At 40.5% G+C, this 17482-nt stretch overlaps 1 protein-coding gene across 1 annotated transcript; it reads right to left on the bottom strand.

The window, feature by feature from the left end:
- LOC109846482 (caltractin-like) lies at positions 477–16314 on the bottom strand. The gene is made up of 7 exons (XM_020415730.1): positions 16186–16314; positions 2976–3099; positions 2847–2883; positions 2717–2744; positions 1717–1869; positions 1507–1609; positions 477–765 (listed from the first exon to the last, which is right to left on the bottom strand). Exons 1-7 carry the CDS (start codon positions 16186–16188, stop codon positions 701–703), a joined length of 513 nt encoding a protein of 170 aa, XP_020271319.1. The 5' UTR covers positions 16189–16314; the 3' UTR covers positions 477–700.

Below are 17482 nucleotides of genomic sequence, written 5' to 3'. Positions count from 1 at the left end.
TCGCCGGAGAGAGAGAGGAGTCATAGTAAATTTCTATTGCTGAGTCAGCTTTTCGTCTCGAAGGCCGACGTAGAAGTTGGGAAGGGGCGAGTGAGAAAGAAAGGGAAAGGTTCGCCGTTGGTTCCAAAGTGAGGACCGTGGACTCGCCGGAGTCGCCAGAGTGAGAGAGAGAAACAGAGAGAGAGGAGTAGTAGTAAATTCCTGTTGCTGAGTCAACAAAGATGGAAACGAGATGGCGACTCTTTGGGCTTTTGGCCTTGGAACTCCTCAATTTGAGAATCGGACTAAAATACACCGCGTGAGGACAGAAGTAGTGGGCCCCCGCGGTGATAAGTGCTGTAACAGGGTTAAAGTATTTTTACAACAGCAGCTGAGCGACTCAATTGCTTCAGGGGAAAATGTAGCAGTTTGGAGACCTGTATAGCAATTAATCATGAAACCCTAAGATTTACTTCATTCACAACCAAGCCCATTCATCTCGGAAGTAAAATTTACATTCACCTTCACGGTTCGTATACTTAAATACAACACATAAAGCATTTGCCAGCCTCTATATATCAATACATACATAAAACAAACTTTAGCAGTTAGTTACATGATATTGAAAAATATACATAGATAGAAGAGCCTGCAGTATCAACTTAGAGGATATGTATAGTCCACTATTTTTTTTTTTTTGCCATATGACCAAGACAGCCAACTAATACCCATAACTGGTTTTTTCCATCATCCTCAAGAACTCATCTTGATCAACTTCCCCATCCCCTGCAAATTTGCGAACATGATCCCGTTGCATGATGAATCAGCTCTAAAGTGCTGTAGATGAAACTAAATGCGGATCGAGGGACATTTATTAATCTATAGCCCTCACTTTCAAACTTTGCTCTTTTATCATATGTCAAGGGAAAATTTCGGTCAGCTGGGTTAGAAGATAATTTGGTTTTTTGAGAAGGTCTCAGTTTTTGACTCTTCACTAATCTCCAATTAGGTATCAGTCAAATCTTTCTACAATCAGGAGCTAAAAACTTAAGGGCTTTTTGTTTTTAGGTCCATTTGTTTACCTAGCTTTATCTTTAAATCCAAGAATTTTTAGTTGTATCTTTAAACCCAACTTTCTTTTTGTATTTATCTTTAAACCCAATTCTAAAATATAATACTCTCATATGTGAGTCTCCCTATATAAGGAAATTGGGTTTAAAGATAAAAACAAAAAGAAAGTTGGGTTTAAAGATACAACTAATAAGGAAATTGGGTTTAAAGATAAAAACAAAAAGAAAGTTGGGTTTAAAGATACAACTAATAATACTTGGGTTTAAAGATAAAGCTAGGTAAACAAGAAAGTTGGGTTTAAAGATACAACTAATAATACTTGGGTTTAAAGATAAAGCTAGGTAAACAAATGGACTTAAAAACAAAAAGCCCAAAACTTTAAACATAAGAAATTCACACAATACTCGATGTCTAGGGAGCTTCTAGGGAGTCACTATCATCGAGTAATATACTCACCGTCGCGATCTGCTTCTTTTATCATCTCCAGGACTTCTTCCTTGGTGAAATGCTCACCCAGCTCTCTGGCAATACTCCAGACGTCCCTTGCAGATATTTTACCCTGAAAAATGTGGCTCAAAAGATATATTTCCATCACAATCACAAAGGAGAAGGTTGTACCACATATTAAATAATACTAAATTATATGAGTAGCTTAATGAAGATTACATTTTTATCTTGGTCGATGACACGAAAAGCTTTCATGAGTTCTTCTTTGGTATCCCGTTCTCCAATCTTGGTTGTCATCATGTACATAAATTCATCAAAATCAATTGCTCCGCTTCCATCTTTGTCCACAGTAGCAAACATCTTATTAATCTCCTGCGAGAACAACATGGTTCTATGTTAGCAGGAGAACTAATACAAGTTTAGAATATCTTCTTTCAGTAACCGGGGCATGACATCAAGGGAGAATATGAGCTAGAGCAATAGATACATAATATACATGAAGATGAAGGGATAGGAGAAGTACAATATATAGGAGGAGGAAAAATGTCTGAATAGAAAATAGACTAATATTGCTTTCTGAATCAAGGTATCACACTGCTCTGAGTCAATGATCTATTTCCGCAGGGTGATGTTATCATGACTAGAAGGAAGATGATCAAACAATCAGACGATGAAGAGTGTCTACATCTCTAAGCTTATACCAAAACACCCGTACGTACTACTCATTCCAAACGCACGCAATAGCAGGCGCAAGCGACACAATCTCAACGATAACATATAGGATGTAGCTAAAAGTTCACATCTACTTATAAAATTCATGTCAGACATCAATATTGATGCTCAAAGATTTTCATTATGATCTGCACATTATAAATTCATGAGGTTTGAAAATTACATAGATTAAAATTTTCAGCTTATACTACACTTATGACCTAAAATGAACTTCTAGTCACAATCCAAAAAGCCAGTTACTTGTAGTCGCTTGAATCATAAGATAGAAAACTGAACAAAGTTGTTTCTAATCCACCTAGGTTTGATGGTGAGTAAATGACAAAAGAATAACGGAAATTAAGAACTGTCTTATCAAATCAAAATGATAGGAGAACAAGTACTGAAACTCAAAGAACTGCCCTCAAATCAAAGCAATAAAATAACCGCACAAACTTAGGAGGAAAAAATACTGTAAAATTTGATACTTAAGGAACAAAAAATTAGTAACCTCTTCCGAAACTTCAAATCCCAATGCCCTGCAAATATATATATCATCTCAGTGTAGTTCTTCAGTATTAACAGAAAAAGTATATACTCTGAAATATTTGATTTTGTGGGAGTAATGAATGGATAAATACCTCATGGCAACATTCAATTCTTTAGCATCAATAGTACCTAAAATAGTTACAAATCCAATGTTACCCTAAAAGAAAGAATGAAAAGGACCAAACGGAAAAAAACAACAAAGATAAAACTAAGTGACATACCAGAACCATCAGTATCAAACAAATCAAATGCCTCCTTTATCTCTTGCCTCTTCTGTTGGCTTATACCATGACGGCCTTTTGGCTTTTCTCTCCTAGACGTTCCTTCTCTAAGACTAAAATTTGACTACAGGAATAACAACCAAAATTATTTTGACATCGAAAATGCGCATAGATTTGGAAAGTAAAACTTAACAAGCATGATGAAACCAATAAAAAAGAAACATCAAGTAACAAGTGTTCAAGAGATCTGTACTAGTTGAAATTGTTAGTTTTGTGGAATTTTGATTAGATGCCAATAGCTAGTGATAATTAGACTGCCACTGAGTATGTGAGGGTCAAAAGAATAATCTATAATATCGGGTCACTTCAGCATGCAGCCCGTGGACGTAGGACTTCCTCCAAACTACATTAATCCTAGTGTTGGTGATTGTCGATTATTTTCTGTGTTTGTGTGTTATCCTGAGATGTTGAGTTCTGTATGCTTCCGTGAATTACCAGCAAAATAATATTTTCTGCTTACTAACATCAAGGAACACATATAAAGCATACAGCTCTACAAATACACATATCAAAAGGCAGTGACTGATGGTCTTAAAATTAGTATGCCACTCGAGAAGTTAATCGATCACCACATGTATGTTGGTTCAATTAAAATATTTTAAGGCCTTCATGAACATTTGTGGCGCAACAAAACTCCCTCTTCTTATTGGGTAGCAGGTGCATGTGATTCTAAGGTCTTTTGGAGAATTAGTTGAGCAATGATATGTTATATGGTTTATTTTTTCGAGAAGAAAACAATAAGAGCTTTCAATAATCTGATATCTAGCAACTCTGGCTTACTGTATCTGCATTGCTAATGTCAACTATGGTGTTCTAATGTATCAGGAGTACGGTGACACATAGCAGACAACTTGCTCAGCATGCATCGCGTCTTCTCATATGATTCTACGGTGAAAATCAAGGGAGGAATTCGGGGGGAGATACTCTTTAGGGTTTATTGTTTGGGGAGAAAGTTGATGTATTCATTGCTGTGTTCATTACAACTTCAAACGTTACAATGAAAATAAAAGTTAGCCTTTTTATAAGACCCTTACACAACGAGAACAAAAGAAAGTACAACTCTCGTCAAATAGCGCAATGGGTGTTTATCGCCCGCTGCTTGCGTGGGATCTTGGCCTGTGACGGGGATGTTAATGTCCGTGGACCACCAAACGATCAGATCAGATCTGGAGCTTCGTTGATTCGCGAAGAAATCAGGAAGCCGAAGCAATATCTCGGCAACAGCGAGATAATCACTCTTCTCGAGATCACCGCAATGGGGCAATCTCAAGGCAAAGGATCGGGAAGTGTAGATCTGACGAGCTCCTTTTTTTATGCCGACGAACTCAATCCGATCTCCTCCTCTCTTCTGCAATTCATGCTCCTTCAGTCTTTAGTTCAGCAGAACTTCGCCAACGCTCGAGAATTCTAGATCTGAAAAAATAAAGGCCCTGGGGCTGTATTTATAGGCTTCAGAAGCTCTGTTTTCGGATAAGAATGACCGATTCACTCTTATCTTCAGTTGTAACCACTCAACCACGTTCTTGAATGATATATTATCGGTTGGAATAAATCCAGACGGTTAACGATCGAAAAACAGCTTAAATCTGCTAAAAATAGCATTTTTGGGCTGCGGACACCCGTGGGTACTTGGTGTCTCGGCCAAGCTTTGACCGAGACACCACTTGGTGTCTCAGCCAAGCTTTGGCCTGAACTTGGTTTCGTGTGTTATGTCCGTTTTCACCGTATCTTCATCGTCCAAACTCAGAATTACGTTGTTCAAGATGCGTTGGAAAGCTAACTAGGAGATCTATAAGATCCCATGGTTGAATCACATGTGAAGTAGACGGGACACGAGGGGTGCTTCGTCTTTTGTAAGCGACGTGTAGCTCCCGATCAGTTTGTGTTTGGTTATTCTAAAGTTCTGTTGCTTCACACGGTCCGTCGACTCACTTTATGCGCTTGTCGATATCAAATAAGCTTTTATGACTCAGATAGCAACGTTTATCGTCTTCTCTCTATCTCGAACCGCGTACGGGGACCTATAGGTAATTTTTGATGCCTATAGATACCCCCTCCAAAGTATTTCAGTCTTATTTTTTTTATAGAGGAACCTAAAATACTTTGGATGTGATCGGTCCAACCTTTAGTCGGTGTAAAAGGACCTGTAGTTAGCTTCGATTCTTGACTTCTTTAATTTTCAGTCTATTTTGATGAATAGCTGAAGTTCTTTCGGCGCTGCGTTTATCGTCTGACCGTCGTCGAAGTTTCGAATCGAACTTGGTAATTTGGTTTTATCTTGTGTCATTGAGTTGACTTTAAACTAATTATCTCTGTCACAACGCGTTGACCGGCGTTGACTCAGAGCTACGCGTTGATTGGCATGGACTTTTCTTGCAATGTGTTGACTGGCGTTGACCTAGGACTACGCGTTGACTGGCGTTGACCTAGGACTACGCGTTGACCAGCGTTGACCTTAGGGTTTAGCTTCGATTGGCGTTGACCGGGGTTGACCTTAGAGTTTCGCATCGATCGGTGTTGATTTTTATTGTAACGCGTTAACTGACGTTGACCTAGGGCTACGCATTGATCGGCGTTGACCTTAGGGTTTCACATCGATCGGTGTTGACTTATATCGTAACGCGTTGATCGGTATTAACATAGTTTATACTCGTAAGTTTACTGGAGTCTACACAGTTTAATCTCTTAAGGCGTTGGAGCGTGACGGTCCCAAATTTCGAGGCTGCAGGACCAACTATTAAAACTGATTCATCTGCATGTATGGATATTATCCTGAGGTTGTGGATGCTCAAGTCATGAGACCAACTAATGAAGCTGATACGTCAATGACTCTTGTATTTATAGGATTTTTAGCAAACCCTCAGCCATCAACGGATTTGATGAGCCCTTACCGACTACCATTTGATTCGGACTAACATGCAGTTTGTTTAAGTCCGTTTCGCATATAACGTTGTGCTAAAAGAGTTAACTATTTTAATGCTACGATATTGAATACGTAGACTTCGTCTTTTTACGGGAATAGACTACTCGGCGCCGTGTGTTAGACGTAGACTTAGGATTTTTGGCCAATACTCAGCCATCAACGGATTTGACGTACCTTTACCGACTACCGTTTGAGTCGGGCTAACATGTGAATTATTAAAACCCGTTTCATATGTGACGTTGTGCAAAGAGAGCTAATTCTCTTAGACTTGGTGTTATGATTTTGAATACATAAAATTTGTCTTTATCACGAGAATAGACTACACGGCAACGCGTGTTAGGCGTTGACTCATCCTTACTTAGGATTCAGGATAAAAATTTCCAGACTTGTATTCTGGTATCTTTTTTATTCGGTGAAAGACTAAACCGGCAACGCCTGTTAGGCGTTGACTTATCCTTTCTTAGGATTCAGGATAAAATTTCTCGTACGTGTGAGGCGCGGATTTTAGCGTTATTATTAACGGCCTACCATAATATCGAATATGTGGGCTTTTGTCTTTTTACAGTCAAATACTAACCGGTAACGCGTGTTAGGCGCTGACTTATCTCTACTTAGGCTTCGGGATAAAATTTTCTAGACTTGAATTCTGATGTCTTTTTCAATCGGTGAAAGACTAAACCCACAACGCGTGTTAGACATAGGCTTATCTCAATTTAGGAGTAGAGATAAAGTTCTCCGCGCGTGTAAGACGCGGATTTTGGCGTTATTAATAACAACCTGCCACAATATCGAATATATAAGCTTTTATCTTTTTTACGGTCAAAGACTAACCGACAACGCGTGTTAGGCGCTGACTTATCCCTACTTCGGCTTCGGGATAAAAATCCCCAGACTTGGATTCTGGTATCTTTTTTAATCGGTGAAAGACTAAACCAGCAATACGTGTTAGGCATAGGCTTATCTCTATTTAGGAGTCGAGATAAAGTTCCCAACGTGTGTAAGGCACGAATTTCGACGTTATTAATAACGACCTGTCACAATGTCGAATATGTAGGTTTTTATCTTTTTTATGGTCAAGGACTAACCGGCAACGCGTGTTAGGCGCCGACTTATCCCTACTTAGACTTCGGGATAAAAATTCTCAGATTTGGATTCTGGTATCTTCTTTAATCGGTGAAAGACTAAACCGACAACGCGTGTTAGGCATAGGCTTATCTCTATTTAGGAGTCGAGATAAAGTTCGCCGCGCGTGTAAGGCCCGGATTTCGACGTTATTAATAACAACCTGCCATAATATCGAATATGTGAGTTTTTGTCTCGATAGCTATGAAGGCAAATCATAGTTTCCGAAACACTTGCGGCTATCTCGAAAACTAGAGTGGACTTGGTGATGGTTTTCTCGAGTTTTGGGTGATCCACGTGGCTTCATAACTATTGGGGACCATCCATAATCATGGGGGAGACATTACAAGCAAAAATCATGCTAATAACTGTCGAAATAATGGTATTAAAATATGGTTGAAGCAGTTACAAAACTGCCAGAAACGAGCCCTGTTTCCCAGACAGTTGCGAGTGTCTCGAAAACAGAGGGTCTTCGACACAGTTTTTTTTTCAACTTCGGACTTCAGTTACGTTTCTTATGGGTTATAAATACCTTCCTAGGGCTATTACTGAGAGGGAGAGAGCATTATTGAGCAGAATAGAGCAGAAATTTGAGCATTCTAAGCAAGGGAGAGAGAGAATCTTCATCGTGTGCAAGCCTTTCAGAGCTCTTGCGATTCCTTGAGATCTAAGCTTTGACTTAATCTCGAATCTTCATCGTGTGCAAGCCTTTCAGAGCTCTTGCGATTCCTTGAGATCTAAGCTTTGACTTAATCTCGAGAAGAGTGTTTTATCTCTAAGCTTTGACTTAATCTCGAGAAGAGTGTTTTATCTTACTTTGCTAAGATATTCACTTCTGCCTTTGTTTCTAAAACGAAACATTGACCTTAAGCCTTCTTCACGGTTCAACTTGGATCTGTGATTTGATCGTTCACGGGCTAACGCACCTCCGGTACAGGCAAAGATCCCACGCAAGCAGCGAACGATAAACGTTCATGTGTATGTTTCTAGGAAATTGTTTGTTTGTAACGAGAAATTTTATAAAAAGATTTGTTTCTCAGAATTCATTGTATTCGATAAACGAGTTGTAGTGAGTTCAATAAATAAACTAATTTCCGTCGCAAACATATATACTTGCATAGGATCTGAAAATAATTGAATCTCAACCATTTTCCAAGAAAATCACATAAGATCTCTAATTAACTGATTGTTGCGACTTAGAGTGATTCTATCAAGCACCTACAACATCAAAGAACAATCAAATCCAAAAAAGAACACTCAAATGGAAACTACATGCCTGTGGCAATTCTGCTCGGGGAGAAATCAGAGTGTTGAGAGTTTGTAATCATTGCTAGATGGTTGTTAGTATTCAAACAACAATTAGGAGCTTGTTAGGATTGTGTATTTGATTTTTTGTATAACTTCATGAGAATTAGATAGGGTTAGAGATCTATCATGATTAAGAGATTGGATTTCATCATGATTAGGAATTTGAATCATATTCTAATTAAGAAGTTAGGCTAGAGATAGGGTTTTAGTTTTCCTATATATATTCTTCTATTGTTGAAGAAAAAACCAAGGAGAAGAGAGAGCCAATATTCTTGTAGTCTAAGATTAGCAGAGGACGTAGCCTGATTCAAGAATATTGTAAGAGATGTGGGGATTTCGTAGTCGTTGTCCATGCAAAAGATTATAATATTGGGAGAGAGTTTTAAAGTCTTTGTCCGTTCAAAAGATTGTAAGGAGAGGGCTTTGGAGATAATATGAGAGTTGATTATGCATGTGAGGTTGAGAAATTGAGAGACGATAGTTGAGTGGTTCCTCTTGTAGTTCTCCCTGATACATAGTAAATTTCTCGTATTATTGCCTCGTGGACGTAGGTTAAAGTTGGTCGACCGAACCACGTAAATCTCGGTGTTCTTTCTTCTTGATTGTGGTTGTTTTATATCTTCTTAATTGTGGGTTGGTTTTTAAGTTGCGCAGACCGTAAATGGGTGGGGAGACTAAAATTTCCCAACAAGTGGTATCTGACCCATAATGATGGATCCGGGAGCAAGTTCGCAAGATAGACAACTTACAAAAGTGAGGATCGGCGGCGTTACAAGAATCAAGATAAAGAAAACAAAGGAGAAGAAGATCATCGGCGGTGGAAAACGATCAATAGAAGAGAATCCTGGACTTGACGGCAAGGGGGCAGCGCGTTAGCAGTGATTCGCGTGAAGGAAATGAGTAGAAGAGCACGTGACCAATCACGTGACAGGTGAAGCCCCATCAGCCAATACTTTTCATGGGAGAAAAGTAGGGACCCATGAGATATGTTCTTGGGTTTTGATCCGATGTGTGATGTCAAACACATAACAGGGAAAAGAAAGATTGCTATTCAAGAGTGTGGGGTCCATGTGAAAACTTATGAAAATCATGTGGGGTAACGCAGGATCAAGTGTTTGGGTGAGTTTAATTGCTGTTTTGATTCACGTGATTCATTCAAGAAAAAATGCACAGAGAGAGAAAGTTTGGTGTTCTGGATCCATATTCAATGAATGTAGAGTATTGATCGAGGTGTAGATCAGTGAATCGAAGGTGGAACACGATGATCTAGGAGTCGATTTGTAGGTTTTGGAGTGCTCTAAACGTGATGGAAGAGTTTGATTTTTCAGATTATGCTCAGATTGGTTAGAAAGTGCCGGGAAATTTTGATGGTGATGACGAGACAAATCTGATGGTAGATAGAGAAAACGAGTATGCGACAAATGAGACTAGCGTAGAGAATTAGATGTGATTCTAGCAGTAGAGTTGTCAGTATATAATTATTCAAAGTCATCACGAGAGCAGTAGTTGGTTAGTGTGTACTCGAGGAGGACAGTGCTAAAATAGGTGGAGCTTGCAAGCAGACACGACTAAGTGAAACACATGCTGATAGAGATGGTGACATCGGACTTGAAAATAATGAGCGCTCATATTCGGTCCAAGCCAAGTGATGGAGGAGATGGAGGCATCTGGCTCTTAGTGTGGAGTAGAAAATGTGCACCGATATGATTCGAGATGAGCGATGCAGGTAAAGTACGAGGACAACAAGTGGGGAAAGGTTACTGTCAAGTTCAGTTTAGGAGGAGATGTATGGTTGATTTGCTTCTAATGTCAGAGGTGGCGAAGATCTCTTGGTACGCACAAGAGAGGTGAAGGCGCCACGACGAGGTAGACGATAGCGAGGGTCACAAGACGTCTCAGTTGGAGTGCAAGTGTTTCTGATTAGAAGTGCGGCTGCTTCGATTTGAAGTGCAAAAGAATAAAAGGCGCTAGTAGGAGAGACAAAGTTTCAAGACAGTGATGATATATCTTCAAGGGAGTTTGGGAATCAAATCCAAGGTGGAGATTGTTAGGATTGTGTCTTTGATTCTTTTTATAACTTCATGAGAATTAGAAAGGGTTAGAGATCTATCATGATTAGAAGATTGGATTTCATCGTGATTAGTAATTTGAATCCTATTCTAATTAGAAAGTTAGGCTAAAGATAGGGTTTTGGTTTCTCTATATATATTCTTTTATTGTTAGAGGAAAAACCAAGAAGAATGGAGAGAACCTATATTCTTGTAATTTAGGATTAACATATGGCGTAGCTTGATTCAAGAATATTGTGCGAGAGGCGAGGGTTTCGTAGTCTTTGTCCACGCAAAAGATTACAATATTGGGAGAGGGTTTTAAAGTCTTTGTCCTTTCAAAATATTGTAAGGAAAGGGTGTTGTGCCTCGAGAAACCAAAACAATCGCCAAGAAAGATAAACAATCAACCAAAATCAACAGCACAAACAACCAAACACCAGTTTTACGTGGTTCGGCAAGATGCCTACGTCCACGGGGCAAGGAGGGGGGAGTTTTCACTATTAGAAATCAAGAGGAACAAACTAGGGTTATAAATCTCTCATAAACCCTCAACAATCAACTCTCAATCTCTCCAATTGCTCCTAGAATAGAAGCCCAAAGAAAACTCTCTCAATCTGCTCAAATTCGTCCTTGCTCTTAACCCTAAAAAACACCCAAAGGGTATTTATACAAATCCAAAACGAATTGGGTCGAAAACCTGAAAGCCCAGTCCAAAACAGCGTCGGTCGACCGGACCGGTCGACCGCGATCAATTCCGATCGACCGGCCCGGTCGATCGACCAGCTCTCAGTAGAAAACCCAAACTCCAGAGAACCGTCGGTCGACCGCACCGGTCGACCGATCTCCTTCCAGACGCACAGGAAGCCTTGTGCACGAATGCGGTCGACCGGGCCGGTCGACCGCCACCCTGACAATCTGAATCCTGAGCTTATCTCTTCAAATCTCCACCTCGGCGAAGATTCTACCAAACTGAGCCGACACCGATCAAACCAATACCTCAACTGTTGCACCCAGTATGCCATGGCAACGGACTCATGACAACGGACTCCAATCACAACACGTCGAGATCCAAACGGGAGTGCGAACACTCAACCCCAAACCAATTGTGTCTACTCACCAAACAACTGAGCCTACACCGACTACACCAAATGCCTCACTTGTTGAGACCTAAATGGGAATGCGAACACTCTCCCCAAATATCGATGTCGCTCACCAAATCGGCTGCATCATAAAGACTGCCTACGTATCCTCTTGCCCAAGGAATCAAGCCTTCACGTAGTTCACTCTATGGGCCTCCAAAGGCCCTCAATCCAATTTGCGGCTGATAGCATCATCAACGACCCCAAACTGAAAACAGTCCAATACCTCCACCTGAGATGTAACAATGGTCGTATCCAAAACATATCCACCAGCTGCATCCAAATCAACAATCCCAACCAATGCAGAATGACCTGGAGTATGTGGGGAAATCCCCACCCAATGTGGAGTAGCATCAACCTCCACCTGCTGCGATATCCCTCTGACCTGATCAATACTCTCCACCTGCCGAGAGTCCAAAGTGACAAACCTGCTCAGACCAAACTCAGAAGCTCCCAACTGATAGCCAAATGAACTCCTGAATCCCAACTGCGCAATCGGATCCAACCTCACATCAACGATGTGACCAAGTGCTGGGTAGCCAAATATCCGACGCCGACCAAAATCTAAAGCAGCTCTACCAGATCTAACAACTCTACACGCAGCAGTCGGCAACCACATAAGATGACCCAAACCTGTCGAAGCCTGAATACCAGATCCACTGCTCGACAACCAATACCGATCCTCCTCCAGAAAAGAACGGCCCACTAAATCCGCCATCTCATCACGTCGCCCCACTGTCTCCTTCCCTCTGAAGTGTCTCCAACTGCTGTGAGCTCGGCACCAATGCAAGAAAGGACTCCTACTAGAATAAGTACGACTGGTAACCTTTCTGTCCATACACCTCCTCCAACTGTTGCGGACTACTAGGTCTTTATACCAACGGGACTTGGTTGCAACCCAAATATGCCTAGTACAATCCCCAACATAGGAAACAAAATAACGATTACCTCCCGATGATGCCTCCTCGGAAAGCCCCCCAATGCCTGACTGAACACCTCCAATAAGACCCCTCGATCGGTGGATAGAAGTGCTGAACTCCACCTCGGTCTTCTCGCTCATACCAATGTGCTCACAGGACTTCAATCTGCAGGTCATAGCACTCCTCAACAATCTGTGCACGGTATAACCAATAATATATCCCAGCACCAAACAATGCCACAGTCTAGCCATAGAAGTAGTCAGCGCCCTATCAACTACCGTGCTCCCAAGCAGATAATACAAGTTACTCCGTCTGACTCCCTTCATCACAATTATGGACCCCGATGTGACCTTCAAGCGAGAATCCGCCAAGATCACCCTATAGCCTGATGCCTCCAATACCCCAAGTGAAATGATGTTCTTCCTCAGTTGAGGAACGAACCTCACATCAGCCAACTCCCGGATCATCCTGTCACTCATCCGAATCCGAACGGTACCAATACCATCAATAGGACATCTGTGATCATTACCCATGAGAACAGCATTCCCTCTTTCCAACTCCTGAAAGCTAGAGAACCAATCCCTTCTAGGGCATATGTGGTAAGTAGCACCAGAATCCAATATCCACTCGGTGGAGTCGGCAACATCAACTGACGGAAGAGCTGGGCACGAATAGCCCGAAGAATCTGAATCTGAAACATCGCCACTAGCCTTGGCAATATTCACCTCTGAAGCTTGAATAGCTTTCCCTTTATTCTTCACAGCTTGCAATTTTGGGCATTAGGCTTTCCAATGTCCATCCTCTCTACAAAAGGTACACTGATTCCTACCAACTGCAGGATGCCCCACTCTAGACTGCGACCTTCTTCCACGGTTTGGACTTCTAGCTCTTGCAACCAATGCACCAGCAACCGGCTCGATGGAAGTCTCCTTGTCCTTCTTTCGAAGTTGATAATTCACAAGGGCTGCGGTGACCTCACTATACGAAAGTGATGCCTTTCCATTAATAAGAGTTAGGACGAAGGTCTCATATTCCTCGTCGGGCAAGGAACTCAATAACAACAATGCCTTGTCCTCGTCATCAACCTTGACATCTACATTCGCCAAATCTGCAAGTAGTTTCGTGTAGTGGTTCATGTGATCACTAATGGATGTCCCCTTCTTCAATTGGAAGCGATAAAGCCTCCTCTTCAAATACAAACGATTTTCGACGCTCTTCGTCAAATATTTGCCCTCTAGGACCTCCCAAATCTTCTTTGCCGAAGTTTCATTCATCACATCATATTTAAGGTCTTGGGTAAGGCAAGACCTAATCACACCACACACCGTTCTATTCATTTTATTCCAAACCTTTTCATCAATGTCGGCCGGTTTCCCGTCCAACTCCAATGTATCTTCCAAATTTTGCGCATTTAGCGCATCCATGACTTCGCATCGCCAAAGTCCAAAATTATTTGTGCCGTTGAACTTTTCCACATCTATTTTCATAGAATGTATATTCAAACTTTGGACGGCCTTCACACCAGAAGAACCCTCCCCACTTTTATCTTTTTCAGCCATACATCTCAAAGCACCACCAAACCAATGCGGAAACAAACGAGAAATAGATCCAAATTGAAAATGACGAGATTTTTACTGAAAAGATCCCACCTTTATCACCAAACGAAGCCCTAGATGAACTTTCAAAGCGATCTACTCCTCCAAAATAGCCCAAGCGTAGCCCGGAGCTCTGATACCAATTGTTGTGCCTCGAGAAACCAAAACAATCGCCAAGAAAGATAAACAATCAACCAAAATCAACAGCACAAACAACCAAACACCAGTTTTACGTGGTTCGGCAAGATGCCTACGTCCACGGGGCAAGGAGGGGGGAGTTTTCACTATTAGAAATCAAGAGGAACAAACTAGGGTTACAAATCTCTCATAAACCCTCAACAATCAACTCTCAATCTCTCCAATTGCTCCTAGAATAGATCGACCGCACCGGTCGACCGATCTCCTTCCAGACGCACAGGAAGCCTTGTGCACGAATGCGGTCGACCGAGCCGGTCGACCGCCATCCTGACAACATGAATCCTGAGCTCATCTCTTCAGAGGGCTTTGGAGATAATATGAGAGTTGATTATGTATGTGATGTTGAGAGATTGAGAGACGAGAGTTGAGTGGTTCCTCTTGTAGTTCTCCCCAATACATAGTGGATTTCTCGTATTGTTGTCCCGTGGACGTAGGTTGAAGTTGGTCGACCGAACCATGTAAATCTCGGTGTTCTTTCTTTTTTATTGTGGTTGTTTTATACCTTGTTGATTGTGAATTAATTTTAAAGTTGCGCAGATCGTAGTAGGTGGGGGGACTAAAATTCCCCAATAGAGCTATCAAGGACTTTTCTTGAGTTTGGGCTTGCTAATAACCTAGTCAAGGGCTGGTTGATGTCGTTGTTGTGTCCGAAAGAGACGAAGGAGGTGGCGAGATCGAGGGTGATGATGGTGATCATGGTTGAGGCATAAACAGAGAATCGCTTGAGGAAAGGCTTTGGTTGGAAGGCGCATGAAAATATTTCACATAAGGAACAACGGCAGAGGACTCTGATGAGGGATTAACGTCAAGGTTTATTTTAAATGAATGATAGGATCTGATAAGGGGTTTAAATATGTGGATAGGATTAAAACTAGGGTTTAAGATAAGCAGGACTCACACCCTTACAACTTACATGCAATTATGAGTAACTCGTATACTAATCGAATCTCTCACAAAAACTTTTATCACAAAACTTTTCATAAATCAAATTATTGTATGCCTCCTTAAAGAGGAGTACAGGTATTTATAAGATAGAAAACTAACCTTGGACATATGAAATAATCTCTAAACTGAAAATCTTATGTAAACTAATCCTAAAGTTAAGACCAAATAATCTATAAAATTGAAATCTTATCCAAACAACTAAAAATCCATCAAACAAATTATCTATATAAAAGATAAAATCTCATCTAGAACAAATCTGCGGCTGCAGCTGATCCTATCAGTAAGTCTAAAGACTAAAGTGCAGCATCTGCTAGTTGATTTTGGTAGTGATTTGAGCCAAACAACATGCTACACTCCGTAGATAACACAGCTTACATTCCCCAACAGGCTGACAGATCCGAGAAGTGGCATTCACCAGCCTCGCTAATATTTCCAGAAAATAAACAACCTGTCAACCTATAAAACCGTCTGCCTTACTAATCAAAGAGTATGGTAAATAAGACGTGTTCACAATTAAACAAGTTGAGTCAGACTTTGAAGTCTAATTATCAAGTCATTTGTAACTCGAAGATTTAAAAAATATCCACCCCACACAATTCCAAGAGAATTCTTTAATATACCAACACCTTTACTAAATTTGAGTACCCCTGGCTCCCTTTCACACCTAAATCAATACTATTCTACCATGAAACTGGAGTTCAAACCAATATATATGTAGAACTTAAAATCTTCGAAATTGAGGAGTTATTGAACTTAGCAAAGCATAGGGTGCAGCACCTTACATAATCACAAGGCCAACAAAAATAATGAAACCTTTTGCATAATTACCACAACTAACTATTCGTGCACGCTTGTGATGTGGCAGTTAAATATCAGATTTCGCAACAAATTTTACAGAGGAAACTAGAATAAAAATAAAGAAATTAGAAAGTGAAGATGGGGAAAATACCATTTTTTTTTAATTTTTCCTTTTTTCCTTCAGTTGATTGCTTTTGAGGAGAAGACGGACTTGTTGTTTGGTGAAGCCGTGAAGGGGTTCGCTACCAGGCGGTCGAAGGCGCTTCACAAAACTGGAAGTTATATTGGATCCTTGTAGAGCTCACGTGGGGTCCGCATGACGGCGTGAGGGATCGCCACGCGAGCGCCCGCGGGTTATTGAGAGTGATTAAAAGGGTAAAATTGGGAGACCCTATTTTTTGGCGTTATTTATTGGTGTAATAAGATTGTGATTTTTATCTTTTGGTGTTGCTGATGCAAGGAGATCGGGACTTTGCATTTTAGTGCTATCGGTGTAGGACGATTATCTCGCTTAGGATAAAATTGGATTTTGCACCCATGTAGAAAATTTGCCTCCGCTCAACGTTGGGATATTGATATCCCACTTTGAGAGCAAATGGGATTGCCTGGGGAACCTTCATATATTTAATAACTAATACATATTAATTATATTACAAATATATAATATGAAATATAATAGTATAATAATTAAAATTATTCCATTATAGAAACATATCTCACTTTGCGCCACTTAAGTTATCTCAATGGTTAACATTAACTCGTTAGAGCAGTTATCTCACTTGGCTTCAAATTGTCACAACCACTAACTCACCTTAAGGGTGTATGATAATCATATTTTATTACAATTTTATACCCTCATTATCTATTTTATATGAATAAATATACCACTAATAATTATTTTTATCTTTTAATTGCAGGTTAATGAAGAATAAATCTCAAACTCTCATCTCTCAACAAAAACCCATTGATTAAATGAAGAAATGAAGCAAAGAAGCACATTGGAAAATCAATTTCCAAATTATCCAAAAGCCAAGAATGAAGTCGTGTAGCCTGTAGAAGCCGGAGAAAATCAAAAATCCAATATGAAAAGAAATCATATTCAAAATGGTTGGCCACAAAGAAACGACGATATCTCCTAATCCGGAAGGCGGAATTTAACATATAATATATGAAAATCGCCTATCTCGACGAGACGAAGCTATCCGTGAAATCAGAATTTGGAAATAATAGGTATCGATGTTGGGCATCGATGTCGTCATCGATGTGGGCATCGATGCTGGCATCGATACCTACATCGATGCCTGCATCGATACCAGATTACTGTAGCGCGCGTCAATGGCTGATTTTGCTTGTCTTGGGGCTCAAGTTTGATCCAATGGCTCTCATTCACTGATGTTTACTATAAATACGGGTAGAGAGTGAGGGGTTAGAGGTATGAAAATTTTTGT

Source organism: Asparagus officinalis, chromosome 6, assembly GCF_001876935.1.
Source record: "Asparagus officinalis chromosome 6, Aspof.V1, whole genome shotgun sequence".
NCBI classification, from domain to species: Eukaryota; Viridiplantae; Streptophyta; class Magnoliopsida; order Asparagales; family Asparagaceae; genus Asparagus; species Asparagus officinalis.
This window is presented reverse-complemented; position numbering and strand designations above follow the sequence as displayed.